At 44.7% G+C, this 12,918-nt stretch overlaps 1 protein-coding gene across 3 annotated transcripts in view; it reads right to left on the minus strand.

Annotated features, from left to right (window-relative positions):
- Positions 1 to 318: 318 nt before the first annotated feature.
- PSEN1 (presenilin 1) overlaps positions 319 to 12,918 on the minus strand; it is a 51,139-nt gene continuing 38,539 nt past the window's right edge. For 2 of the 3 annotated variants that reach the window (XM_040975336.1, XM_040975335.1), the window contains exons 10-12: positions 10,490 to 10,666; positions 5,660 to 5,778; positions 319 to 4,607 (exon numbers count right to left, since the gene is read on the minus strand). In XM_040975336.1, the coding sequence (XP_040831270.1) occupies positions 4,452 to 4,607; positions 5,660 to 5,778; positions 10,490 to 10,666 (452 nt within the window). In that variant the 3' untranslated portion in view covers positions 319 to 4,451. The remainder of the gene's footprint in view (positions 4,608 to 5,659; positions 5,779 to 10,489; positions 10,667 to 12,918) is intronic. The other variant, XM_040975337.1, reaches the window with a different exon arrangement.

Below are 12,918 nucleotides of genomic sequence, written 5' to 3' on the forward strand. Positions count from 1 at the left end.
ATAGATGCTCAAGTATTTGGCACAGTATTTACACACAAACTATGCAATCCTCCCATATACTTTTGCTTACTTACTCCACCTAATAAAACACAAATATTATGTAAGTCATCCTTTCACTGTATTGTTTAGGAAATAATCGCCAAAGAAAGTCTGAACAGATCTAGCATGCATACGACACCAACAATTGGATCTGGAGTTGGCTGTTGGATGCAGAACCCACAGCTCTACAGGGCTGATCAGAGGTGTTCTGAGGTCCTTGATAGGTTTAAATCTAGAAATTCATATTACACTTCTCACGTCAGGAAACTGGCACAGTTCAATTCATGCAGTCTTTATTACAAGGAAATACAGGAAAATGTGCAATCATCTGTCAAAATGTTACCAGGGATTCAAAAGGTATTTATATAAAAAAGCCTCACTTCACAGTCTGAATTGTGTACAGAGCAGTGCTCACAGAAGGCGGCAGACAGGAAATGCATGATAGCGGCCCTCCTCCCGGCAGGCCCGAGGAAGACCCCTCTCTCAGGTCAGTGATTTTGAGGGTGCCACCTTTCAATAATTACAACACATTCCTAGGCCTAGGGAGGCCACAGTGTCTGGTAAGAGGAACCTTGGTGCCCATGACTCCAGAAAAACGGCACTGACATTCAAGAAAGGGCTTCATTTCAGCACCAGAGTACTTCTGTGCTTGGAGTGAAAATTATCTATTTATTTATTTAAAAGGCAGAGAAGACTCAGAAAGCTCTCTCATCTGCTGGCTGACTCCCTAGGTGTCCATCACGGCCAGGCGTGCTGAAGCCAGGCACCGCATCCAGGCCTCCCCCGTGGGTAGCAGCAACCCAGGAGTCTCAGCCGGCACTGCTGCCCCCCCCCCCCCCCCCAGTGTGTACACTGACAGGAGGCTGGAGTCAGGAGCAGAACCAGGAGTTGAACTCAGGCACTCAGACATGGGACGCAGGCATCCTAACCTGCCGAACAGCCATTGTGTGGCACTTGTCCACACAATCAGCTTTCCTTGGCCAATCTGAGCTCTTTGCTAAGGGAGAGGGAAGTTCAGACGCTGACTTGTGGCCAATACCTCATCCTTAGCCGGAGAACTTGTTGGTCTGGTCAGCAGCTTCAACAAGCACGGGCAAGAGCTGGAACCTGCATTTTAACCTGTGTCAGGAATTTAAAGGGGTGGGATCACAAGGATCACTTCTAGGCTTAAACTTATGATATGATACTATGTGCATCCCAAGAGCAAAACCAAACAATTTCCAAGTCTTTTCCCCAACTCAGCAGTCGGAACACTGGTGAGGACAGAGGGTCAGACAGTTTTACAGGGACTACGCAAAGCAAATGCTGAGGAAAGGGAGTGAGTGCTTCTCTGAAGGGACTGACTGTGGAGGCAATCAAGTCCTTGGTACCGTAATCGTCACAGTGATGACTGACAAATGCCCAAAGCTGTCATAAATCAGAAGCAGGTTTTGGCCTAGTGGTTAGGTGGCTCACATCCCACCTCCAACAGCCTGGGTTCAACTCCTGGCTCTGGCCTCTTTCTCCAGCTTCCTGCCAGTGCTGGGAGGCAGCAAGTGATGGCTCACGTAATTGGGACCCCACCACTCACGTGAGACCTGGTTTGGGTTTCTGGCAATTTGCTCCAGCCCCAGCCAGCTCCAACCATTGTGGCTATTTGGAAAGTGAGCCAGCAGATGGGAGCCCTGTCTCTCAAATACATTTTTTTTTAATGAAAAAAAAAAAAAACAAAACCATATACCAGAAAACCAGAGACACCCTGCGTTGTGTTTCTATGGGTGTATCTTACTTATCTCTGTGGCCCTGGAGTGCAGCACTATGCCAAACACATGGAAGACAGCAGGAACATCCTCTCAGAGTAGTATCTGAGTTCTTTGGTGTCCATGGTTGGATCAAGAATCGTGAAGTCAGCAAAGCCCGGCTCTGAGGGGCACAAGCAGGAAGCCCGTTAGAAGCCTGGTTGTGGAAGACATGTCATCTGAGGCCAAGTAAAACTCAAGACTGAACATGGTAATTTTTACAGAAAAGAGGGTGTGTGTGTGTGTGTTTAATCAGAGACTATAAAAGATGGCATTTTGGGAGTATAAAAGTAAAAACACTGTTTTCATTTCTTCTGCAATGAAATCAACCAATAGCTTGCTTCAATGTCTTCTCCAAGGCTCCTCAGAAAACTTCTCTATACTTGAGAAATGTCATCATTTAGTGAGAACCATGACCCAGGGATCACGTACTAATCCAGTGCGAAGCAAAAACAGGAAGGTGAACACTTCCTCTCTGGAAAAATCCCACGTTTTCCAAGTAATGATTTTATTCCTGTGGATGCTGCAGCAACCTTCTGTACAAAAGGACTTCAAAAACTTCATGGAAGTTATGTGTCCCCAATCTTTGAAGTGCATGCATGGTACCCAATCCCACGAACACGCTGAAGCTCCTGCAGCTGCCCTTGATTCTGTAGGCCTGTCTGTCCCAGACGCTAGGCAGCTGCTCCACTATCACCTCCCATCTTCTCATGAGGCAGGTGGGCTAAGCTGCTCAGTCTTTATCTGGGGTCGTTCCTGGCCCTGTGGTCAGTGACACTCCAGTGACACTGTTCTTCACGGTGGATGGACGGATGGACGGCAGCTTGATATTTCAGAATATCTGAAGCCTTCTGAAGAGTGGAGAAGAAAGATGGATTCTGGATATATTGTCTCAAAGTGGGACTTGCATGCGGTACAAAGTTGCAGTGAGAATTACACCATCTTAGACACAGGCCAGTAACACACACAGACACACATCATCACATGCCCTCTTCTAGGGGAAGTGTCATGAGTGACACAAGCCTTGAGTATATCCATACTCTGGGGCTCCTTTGGGAATGCACAACAAACCAGAGCTCAGGTGGTTTCTTGAAGCTGGCCTTTCTAGAGGAATCATCCATGAGAAAGGGCTCCAGAAAAAGGGAACCGAGAGGACAGAACCCACCGCCGCTCCAAGCCCCATTCCTCCTTAGTGGTGCTGGTTTTTCTGGTTCTCCCTAACTGTCCCACCTAGGCCACAGGTGTGTATACTGAGGCCAGTACTGACCCTGTTCCTAGAGCCCATTTCTTATAAAAGGTCCTGTGACAGAAAGCCAAGCTGAACCCCACAGAGAACCCTCACCAGGATCACACAACAGGCTAGGCAAGGAAAAGCAACAAAGGCAGTCTGGGTTGTCTGAGGTAAAAGCTGCACATCACACTGTAACCTCAGACTAGAGGTCGTGAGGCACCCACCCGGAGGCTCTCAGCCACCCCCGGCCATTAGCTCACCTTCTTACCTCGGCTGCGGCCTCCTGACGCAGGGTATCCCACACCTTCTCCCTATCTTGTTTTGTAGCGATATAACTGACTCATAAATGAATACACCACCAGCTACTGGCACTTAGATAAAATTCTGCTCTAAAGTAGTTAAGAAAGAAAGAAAAAACTGGAACAGAAAGTGCTTTACCAGCCATTTTACTCTTCTTTAATTCTACTGTCTTTGAGCACACATCTCTGCCATTGAGGAGGTTGTGACAGCAAGGCTGATGGCACAGACTCCTGAACACAATGAGTAGAATCCTCTACTGGTGGGTCACCTACCTTATTCTCTGTCAAAGGAAAATGCCTGGGGGCCATGGGGAGGGAAGGAGCAAGGGGGAAAAGACAGAGATGGGGCCGCATCCGGGAGACTGGACTTAGAAGTCTAAGCAACTTGAATTTGTTAGAAAATTCCGATTTTACTTAGGGTTGATGGGCAACTGTTGAACACCACTTGCCTTATTTCCACAAACTACTAACTCTGTGGAATCTGAGGTTACACAGTTGGACAACCTCACATCAGCTGAGAACAAAGAAATGGCAACCAAGGATGGTGGTGGCTTCAAAACAAGTCTTGGTTAAAAATGGTAAGTCAGTAGCAAAAAATGCCTCCAAGTGAAAGCCAGAGTTCCTGTCCACTTCCTGTCTGGCCGCTGATGCCTGCTCTCCTCAGTAGGTCAGTACACACTCAGTGGGTTGATGTTCTGCATGTAGTTTCAGGTGAGAAGCTCTGGTTTAAATCCCCTTCCTTGGGCCTCTCAGTAACGGGAGTCCTGAGAGTGCGCAGTGCTGGTAACCCCTCAGGCTCAAGGGCCGCGCTGCTCAGGGAGCACGACAACTTCCTGGCTCACCCGTTCTTTTCTCCCAAACCCAGGAGTTTTCACAACACGGGACACAGTCCATTGTAATGGAGTTCAGAACCGTTTTCTGTTGCCACCTCCTTCCAACGTCCGATAGTGCAGGCGGCCAGGTAAGCTTGGAAGGAAGTTGCAAAAGTTCAGCCAGGAATCTTGACTTGGTTAGGTGTGGACATGGGAGACTTGCCATTGTCCTGTCCAGAATTTATTGTAAGTCAAGCAGAGATATCCATTTGGGATTCGAGTTGAGTGTGTGCTAGATATAAAATTGATGGAATGCTAACTGGTCCATGAAGGGCTGCACAAGGTAATCAGTGGCAAAGTAGAAAACAAGCCCAAACGTGATCGAGATGGGAAGGGCTGGCAACGCCTTCTTGAAAATGGCGAGTAGTAGTAATGTAAGGCACAAACCCTGCAGGGAGACAGGAAGACACAAACTCACGTGACCACCAAGCATCTCTGGGCAAAGATTCAATCTCAAGTCTTGGTTTTAACTCAGTTGGTGGAATATTTTCCTTTCAGGTTAAACTATAAACATCACATGAAAAAAGAGGAAACATTAATTTTCCTTTGGTAGACAGAGTCCACTATGCACTATGATAAGAATACAATCTGCAGGAAGCAATTTCTGGAAAAAAAAATGAAATACTGAAATTTCCATCTAAAATAGTAAGTTGGTCTCTGTGATTTTTAGTTTAGCTGATTAAAAATTCAGAGGTGCTAAGCATTGTTTGTGCTGTTTGGAAAGGAGAAGCTCATGGGATGAAGTGATGAAAAGTCAGCTTATAAAGTGTGGCTTGCTTGGAACCCAAAGCAGCCCTGTAACATGGCTCCACTTACTGAGGTGCTAATCTGAAGTCTGCAGCCTGGGCACCATGCCAGCTTACTGGGAGCATAAGCTAAACTTATCTAACCTCTCACCTAACTCCACTTACACATTCTACGTCACAGACATTACATTTTCCCTAACACTGTTTTAGGGATTCTTCCACAGAAATCACAGACTGGAAGCATCAGGACTCACACGGCAAGCACTGTGTCCACAAGTGACGCAAGAGGCAGGTACTGCGTGAGCTCTCACGTGAAACTGGCTGCCCAGATTAACACCATGTGCCACCAAGCTGGGGGCTAGGTGAGGTCTGCCAGCTCTCTCAGAATGGGCACAGCGACACAAACACATGAGTGTGGTGGAGACTTGTGTTTGGGCCCTGAGAGGTCCCCAGTAAGAGGGATTTAGGAGGACTTCCTGAAGAATTTCATGAACTAGACTGCTAAAGCTTAGTAAGCTCTCAGGGCACAGTGCCAGGCTTTAGGAGCTGCCAGGCTACTAGCCACGTGGCCGGAGTGCAGAAACGCTCAGGTGAAGTCGCAGGAGCTGAATTCTGGAAAAGCTGTCCTGGGGGCCAGGAGAGCTGCCTGTTTGAACCCCTGGGGTCCTGTTATCATTTATGGGTGTATACTTACAATTAATATGGCTACAAAACAGGCTATGGTTGTGTTCCAGTCACCGCTGGCTGTTGCTGAGGCTTTACCAACCAAAACACTGTAGAAAATGAAATCTCCTAGTCCAAGCTTTACTCCCCCTAAAAAGCAAAGAAGATGAATATGATAAAGCTTGTCATTCCACAGCAGTCTCACAGTTCAACATCAACACTACCACACTCTGCCCCTACCAATGAGAAGCCAGCAAATGATACACAGACCCACGCTTTCAGGAGCTTGCCTTTTTGGTTTTCTGCAGTGGAAATTTCAGACTTAAACGACACACAGCCTTAACACATGCTGTTTTACAAATAATGATAAAAGAAGTAACTGCCCTCCTTTGAGAATACCTAGTTCACACCCAGCATCTGTACCAGTAACTTCTCAAAAGATTCCATGCAAGCATAATCTTGAAAAAATATATTTCCACAAAGCTTGGCACCAGAACCAGGAGCTGGAAACTCAGCTGAGGTCTCTGACATGGATGACAGAAACCCAGCTACCTGAGCCATTACCCCTACCTCCATGGCCTGCATTAGCAGGAAGCTGGAGTCAGGAGCCAGATGTGGGATCAGAACCCATGCACTCCAAAGTGGGACAAAACAGGACTTTAGCCGCTCAGCTACCACGCCAGGCCTGAAAATAAATTGTTGAAAAGTAAAAATAAAGGGCCCAGCATGGTAGCCTAGTGGCTAAAGTCCTGGCCTTGCACACCCTGGGATCCCATAGGGACACCAGGTTCTTGTCCCAGCAGCTGCACTTTCCATCCAGTTCTCTGCTTGTGCCCTGGGAAAGCAGTCAAGGACAGCCCAAAGCCTTAGGACCCTGCACCACGTGGGAGACCCAGAAGAGGCTCCTGGTTCCTGGTTTGGGATTAGCTCAGCTATGGTTGTTGCGGCTGCTTGGGGAGTAAAATCAGCAGATGGAAGATCTTTCTCTCTGGTCTCTTCTCTGTATATCTGACTTTCTAATAAAAAAAAGAAAATTTAAAAGAGGCTTATTTTCAATTTGAAAGTCAGATTTATAGAGAGAAGAGACAGAAAGATCTTCTGTCCATTGGTTCACTTCCCACTTGGCCAAAACAGCCTGAGCTGTGCCAGTCTGAAGCCAAGAGTCTCTTCTGGGTCATCCATGCAGGCGCAGAATCCCAGGGTCTTAGTCTGCCCTCCACTGCCCTCTCAGGCCACAAGCAAGGAGCTGGAAGGGAAGGGAAGTGAAGCAGCCAGGAGATGAACTGGCACCCGTATGGGATTCCTGGACATATAAGGAAAGGACCCCAGCCACTAAGTGATCTCACTATAATTACATCCGAATGTTATGCTGAAAAATTATTTACCCAATCCAAGATCATGTCTTTCTTCCGTGCTTTTTTATAGAAATTTTGTAATTTTATCATTTCCATTTGGTTTTATAGTGCATTGTGAGTTACTTTTTGATGGTGTGTATGATTGATGGGTGAAGTACCAGTCTCAGCTCATTCTTGTTCATTTGTATAGCTAGCTGTCCCAACATTATATGATGAAAAAATATCCTATTATTTTCCCATCATATTATTTAAGCATTTCTGTGAAAAGACAAATCCCTGATGCTTGTGTTCCCTGGAATTGTGTTTATCCTGCTAACACTATGCTGTCTGGATTATTATGGAGTCAGAGAATGCTCTGAGGTCAGGCAGTGCAGGTGCACCTACTATTTAAGGCCTTCGAAGTCCTCTGTATTTCCAAGCAAATTTTAGGATCCATTTGTAAAACACGAGCTGACTGGTCCTACAGCTTATATTGAAATACAAACCCTTAAGTTTTGCTTTATCAAATATTTTTCATCTTCTAATTTCTTTTAATAAAGACAAAATACATATTCAAAAAATACTCTGTGTCTTGGTGCTTGAGATGAATCTACCAAATTCATGTTTCTACCTTTCTAGCTGTTGAGTAACTATCTCTCACTGAGGCTTGGCTCTACAAGAGAGAAGATGCTTCTAGGAAGCAGCTCCTGAGGGCTCCGAGCAGCACAGGCTGCTCCTCATGTGGGCAGGAAAGAAGCCGAGTACTGCTTCATGAGATCCTATGGAGAAACCAGACCCGAGGCTGGGCTTCCTCAGTGCAAAAAGATAAACACAGGATCCATGAAATCCAAGGCTACAAATTACAGGCTCAGCTGCCCTGCAATGCTGACTTTTCCAGACTGATGAGTACATGCAGCAGCCGCAGGTGTGCAGAAACCAGGCCTACTATTCAAGTAAGTGCTTGTAAGATCCAATGTAAGTTGCTGAACTTCTTCAATTCTCAACTCTTTAGGTAGAAGATAGGATTACAAAGTTACTTCACAGGTTATTATCTGAGTTAAAAACAGTACAGGGCCCGGCGGCGTGGCCTAGCAGCTAAAGTCCTCGCCTTGAACGCGCCGGGATCCCATATGGGCACCGGTTCTAATCCTGGCAGCTCCCTGCCAGGATTAATCCATCCAGCTCCCTGCTTGTGGCCTGGGAAAGCAGTTGAAGAAGGTTCAAAGCTTTGGGATCCTGCACCCATGTGGGATACCCAGAAGAAGTTCCTGGATCCTGGCTTCAGATTGGCATAGCATCGGCCATTGCGCTCACTTGGGGAGTGAATCATTGGACGGAAGATCTTCCTCTCTGTTCTCTCCTCCTCTCTGTATATCTGACTTTCCAAGAAATAAATAAATCTTAAAAAAAAAAGTACAGACAACTTTCTTATTATAGAAGTTTAACAAATGAGAGCCTCTGATTTGATTTCAAATATTAAGTATTAAATAAAAGAAGTTAAATTTTTCAGGAAAAGAAAAAGGCTACAGAATTTCAAAAACTAGTACTCAGGAGGCTATGCATTTGGTCTAGTGGCTAAGATACTACTGGGGCACCTGTATCGCACATTAGAGTGTGGGTTTAGTGCTGGGCCCCAGCTCCTGATGCCACTTTCTTGCTGCTGCAGGCCCTGAGCGTAGTAGATTGCTCTGGCAGAGGGTCCTTGCCACCCACACGGCCAGCCGGGATTGAGTTTTTCACTCTTGGCTTCAGCTGCTGCAGGCTTCTGGGAAGTAAACTTGCAGGTGGGAACTCCCTCTCTCAAATAATTAGATTTTTAAAAATTACTATAGAAAAAATAGCAAATTATTCATGCGAAAGTACTTACACCCAGAAGATATTGAGAACTATTATATCTTTAAAGATAAGTAAATCATAAGCAGAGGATGTCAATTAATAATTCGCCAAAGGAAATATACAAATGGTCAAAAAAGCACATGAATCATCAACATCATCAATCATCAAGGACATGAACATCACTGCTGTTAGATATCGCCTTACACGCACTAGAGCAAGCTATCATCACCAAGATAACAACATGTGTCAGTGAGAACTGAACTCCTCATCACTGCCTGTGGAAATGTAAGACAGTGTAGTCACTTCTTTTAAATATTCTGGGTCTCCAAAAGACTGAACAATATCCAATAAGTCTACTCTCAGATGGAATATATTTCTTTAAAAATATATGTATCTATCAGATGTAATATACAAAGAGGAACAAAAATATATGTTCACACAAAGCATGCACACAATCTTAGCAACATTATTCCTCAGAGCCCCAAATAGAAACTCAGCTGTCACTTAAGTGATAACTGGATAACAGTATTTCCATACAATGGACCATATGATTTCATAAAAAAATGATGTATTACTACATTTTACAACATAAAGAAACCCTGAAAACATTATGCTACATGAAAGAAAACAGGACAGAGAGTTATAAAGCCCATGCTTCCATTTATATGCATTCCAGAATCACACATCAATACAAAGTGGTTGCAGAGAGCTGGGGAAAGTGTTGGAGGCAGGGGGCATTAATTAGTACTGGGTTTCTTTTTAGGGTGATGAAAATGCTAAAATAGCTTGTACTGATGGTTATATAATTATGTGAAAATAATAAAAGCCTCTGAACTTCCTACTTTAAACATGGAGGGAAGGATTAGAGGGGTGACAACGAAGAAATATGAGGTTCCATTTGGAGGTAATGAAAACATTCTAAACTGTGCTGATGGCTGAACAATTTGGTGAATACACCAAAAGCATCAGTTAAATGAATGAGCTGTACAGTATGGGAATTTTTTCTCAACAGAGCTATTACAGACTAAAGATAATATATTGATTCAAGCTTAAGATTATGGTCTCTTTTTGTTTTCAAAGATTTATACTTAAATATGAGTAATATTGCAGCAAATACTATAGCCACATGAAGCATTAATTTTAATAGAGAATTATAGCAAAATTAAACAAATGTCACAGTTGTTTTCTTTATACTACTAAGGTGATGCTTTATTATTATAACTCAAAAAGACTTGAGTCAGTTTATAAAAAGAAAAATCATGATGCTTGAGAATTTTTCTTTAAACATCTCATTTTGATTTATTCCACAAAAACATGCCATAGTCCAACAATTAAAATTACAAAAATGAAATTACTGAGACTGCTCATAGTTGTATTTTACTAATTACTAGCATTAGTCTATGAGTCTACTGTTACTTTTACAATTTGTCTTGTTTGTTGATTCTGAAAAAATTTTTGCATTATTTCCACTGTAAGAGCTAGTACAGGCATTTGTTAGTAGGCCAGATTTTGCCTTTTGGATTTTAATTGTCCTTTTTCAGCTTCACCCCCTGCTCCCACACTTGCAAGTGTGTACTATGTACTAGCTCTTTTATAGCTCACTGTCATTTAGAATTCAGCTGTAACACTAATTCATTGTATTCTTGCAGAGATAGACATGTCCCGCCCAAAGAAACCAGATTTGCACATACTTTCCTCTGGGTCTTCACTGGCTAGGATGCTGCTGGAAAGCTCCTGGACAGCAGCCCGTGACTCAGGAGTAGAGCGATGAGGCCCTAGGTGGCTGTCCCTCTGGGCTTCCCACTCCTCGCTGAAGCCACCATCATCACTCCCCGGAACAGGGTCTTGGGGTGACTCTGATTCTAAATCTGGGAGAGCAAACAGACATTACAACTTGGACATCTATGATAATTTAACACCTTTAACAATATTAGATGGAAACAGTGAATACCAGACTGTCACTGAAACTGGGTTTCTTAGCTCTTCAACCACAAAGCTTGAGCAGCAGCGGTGCCTTATGATTTCTTAGCCAAGAGCCACTGCTCTGTTTGGGTTGTCATGCCTCCCCCCAAGTTTCTGGTGGTAAATCCGGATCAAACCAAGCCAAGCATGATAATCTCACCACTCCCCCCAAAGCAAGCTCTAGGCTGAGGTTGTGACTTGGCACTAGCCAATGAGTGCTGATGCAAAACCTGCAGGTAATTTTCAAGGAATGTTTTCCTTCCTTCTTTCCTGGATGCTGTCTTATCTACACATGCTGCCAGAATGCAACTGCCTAGATCATGAGGAATGTGCCTGTTTGATAAAGGGGGCAGAACAGGAAGATGCAAAGAACTTGAACCTTTGCAAACATCCAGGAACCACAACATTAATCAACCCTACCAATGTCTGCATGTCAGGACTTTGTCTTGTAATGGAATACAGTTCTCTGCTTAAGGCAACTGAGTTGGGTTTCCTGTCCTTTGGAGCCAAGGGCTTTTTTAAACGGCAGCCTCACTCCTGGCATTAGTGACCACGTTACTGCAGTAGACTGGCTGAGCAGGAGCACTCAAGAGGGGGAGATACTGGGCAGGTCAGTCATCTTGTACCTACCATCAAGGACACTGAAAACGGTGAACATTACTGTAAGTTAGGCATAATTAAACTGCACAGACAACGTTGCTAACTCTGATCTTCCCTCCTTTCTATAAAAGGACTGTATGCTCATGACAGAAAGCAGCTCACCACACATGAACACAGCTGAGCTGCTGCAGGAGCCTCACCTGCACGACTTCCCCTGGAAAGACTTAATGATTTTGAATTGCTGATTCTGTATGAGGGTACTTGCAAAAATCCACGGAAAATGAGTACCTTGAAAACTACACATGGATTGAAAAACTTTTTGTGGGAGCTGATGCCACAGCATCTACCTATGGCACTGGTAGCCTATATAGGCGCTAGTTCAAGTCCCAGCTACTCCACTTCCAATGCAGCTCTCTGCTTATGAAAGGAGCACCAGAGGAGGGCTCAAGTCCTTACACCCCTACCCCAAATTGGGAGACTCAGGTGAAGATCCTGGCTCTTAGCTTCCAAACAGCTCAGCTATGACCACTGCAGCCACCTGAGGAATAAATCAGTGGATGAAAGAACTCTGTCTCTCCCTCTCTGTAACTCTGCTTTTCCAATACAAATAAAACAAAGATTTAATATACTTTTGCTCCAAAATAAGCTAATTCTTTTTTATTTTTACTTTAAAACGTTTTTGCATGAATTTATTTATTTTGAGAGGAGGAGAAACAGAGAGGAAGATCTTCCGTCCAATGATTCACTCCCCAAGTGACCATAATGGCCGGTGCTGTGCCAATCTAAAGCCAGGATCCAGGAACTTGCTCTAAGTCTCCCACGTGGGCACAGGGTCCCAAGGCTTTGGGCTGTCCTCGACTGCTTTTTCAGGCCACAAGCAGGAGCTGGATGGGAAGTGGAGCTGCCAGGATTAGAACCGACACCCATATGGATCCCTGTGCGACCAAGGTGAGGACTTTAGCTGCTAAGGCCACTGTGTGCTGGGCCCTAAAAAAAAAATTTAAGGCAGATTTTACAGAGTGAAGAGGAAATAGAAAAGGTCTTCCATCCACTGGTTCACTCCTCAAATGGCTGCAACACCCAGAGCTGAGATGATCCAAGGCAAGGAACCAGGAGCCAGGAATTTCTTCTGAGTCTACCACAAGAGTCCAGGGTTCACAGGACTTGGGCTATCCTCTACTGCTTTACCAGGCCACAAGCAGAGAGCTGGATGGGAAGTGGAGCAGCTGGGACACAAACCACCATCCATATAGGATGCCAGCACCACAGGGTTCGTTAGAGGATTAGTTTTTGTGCCACTGTGCTGGCCAAATCCTTTTTTATTTTTTTTTTCTAGAAGGGCAGAGATACAGACAAAAGGAGAGACAGAGAAAGCCTCCATCTGCTGATTCACTTCCTAAATGGCCACAACGGTTGGAGGTAGTCTGTTGTGAGGTCAGGAGCTTCCTCTGGCTCAAGTGTATGAAGGGGCCCAACCACTTGAGCCACATTCTGTTGCTCTTCCAGGCCAGCAGCATGGATCCAGGTCAGAAGTGGAGCCACAGCGCGATAGCATAGC

The sequence above is a fragment of the Ochotona curzoniae genome, unplaced genomic scaffold, assembly GCF_017591425.1.
Source record: "Ochotona curzoniae isolate NIBS_2020 unplaced genomic scaffold, NIBS_Ocur_1.0 contig_2688, whole genome shotgun sequence".
Lineage (NCBI taxonomy): Eukaryota > Metazoa > Chordata > Mammalia > Lagomorpha > Ochotonidae > Ochotona > Ochotona curzoniae.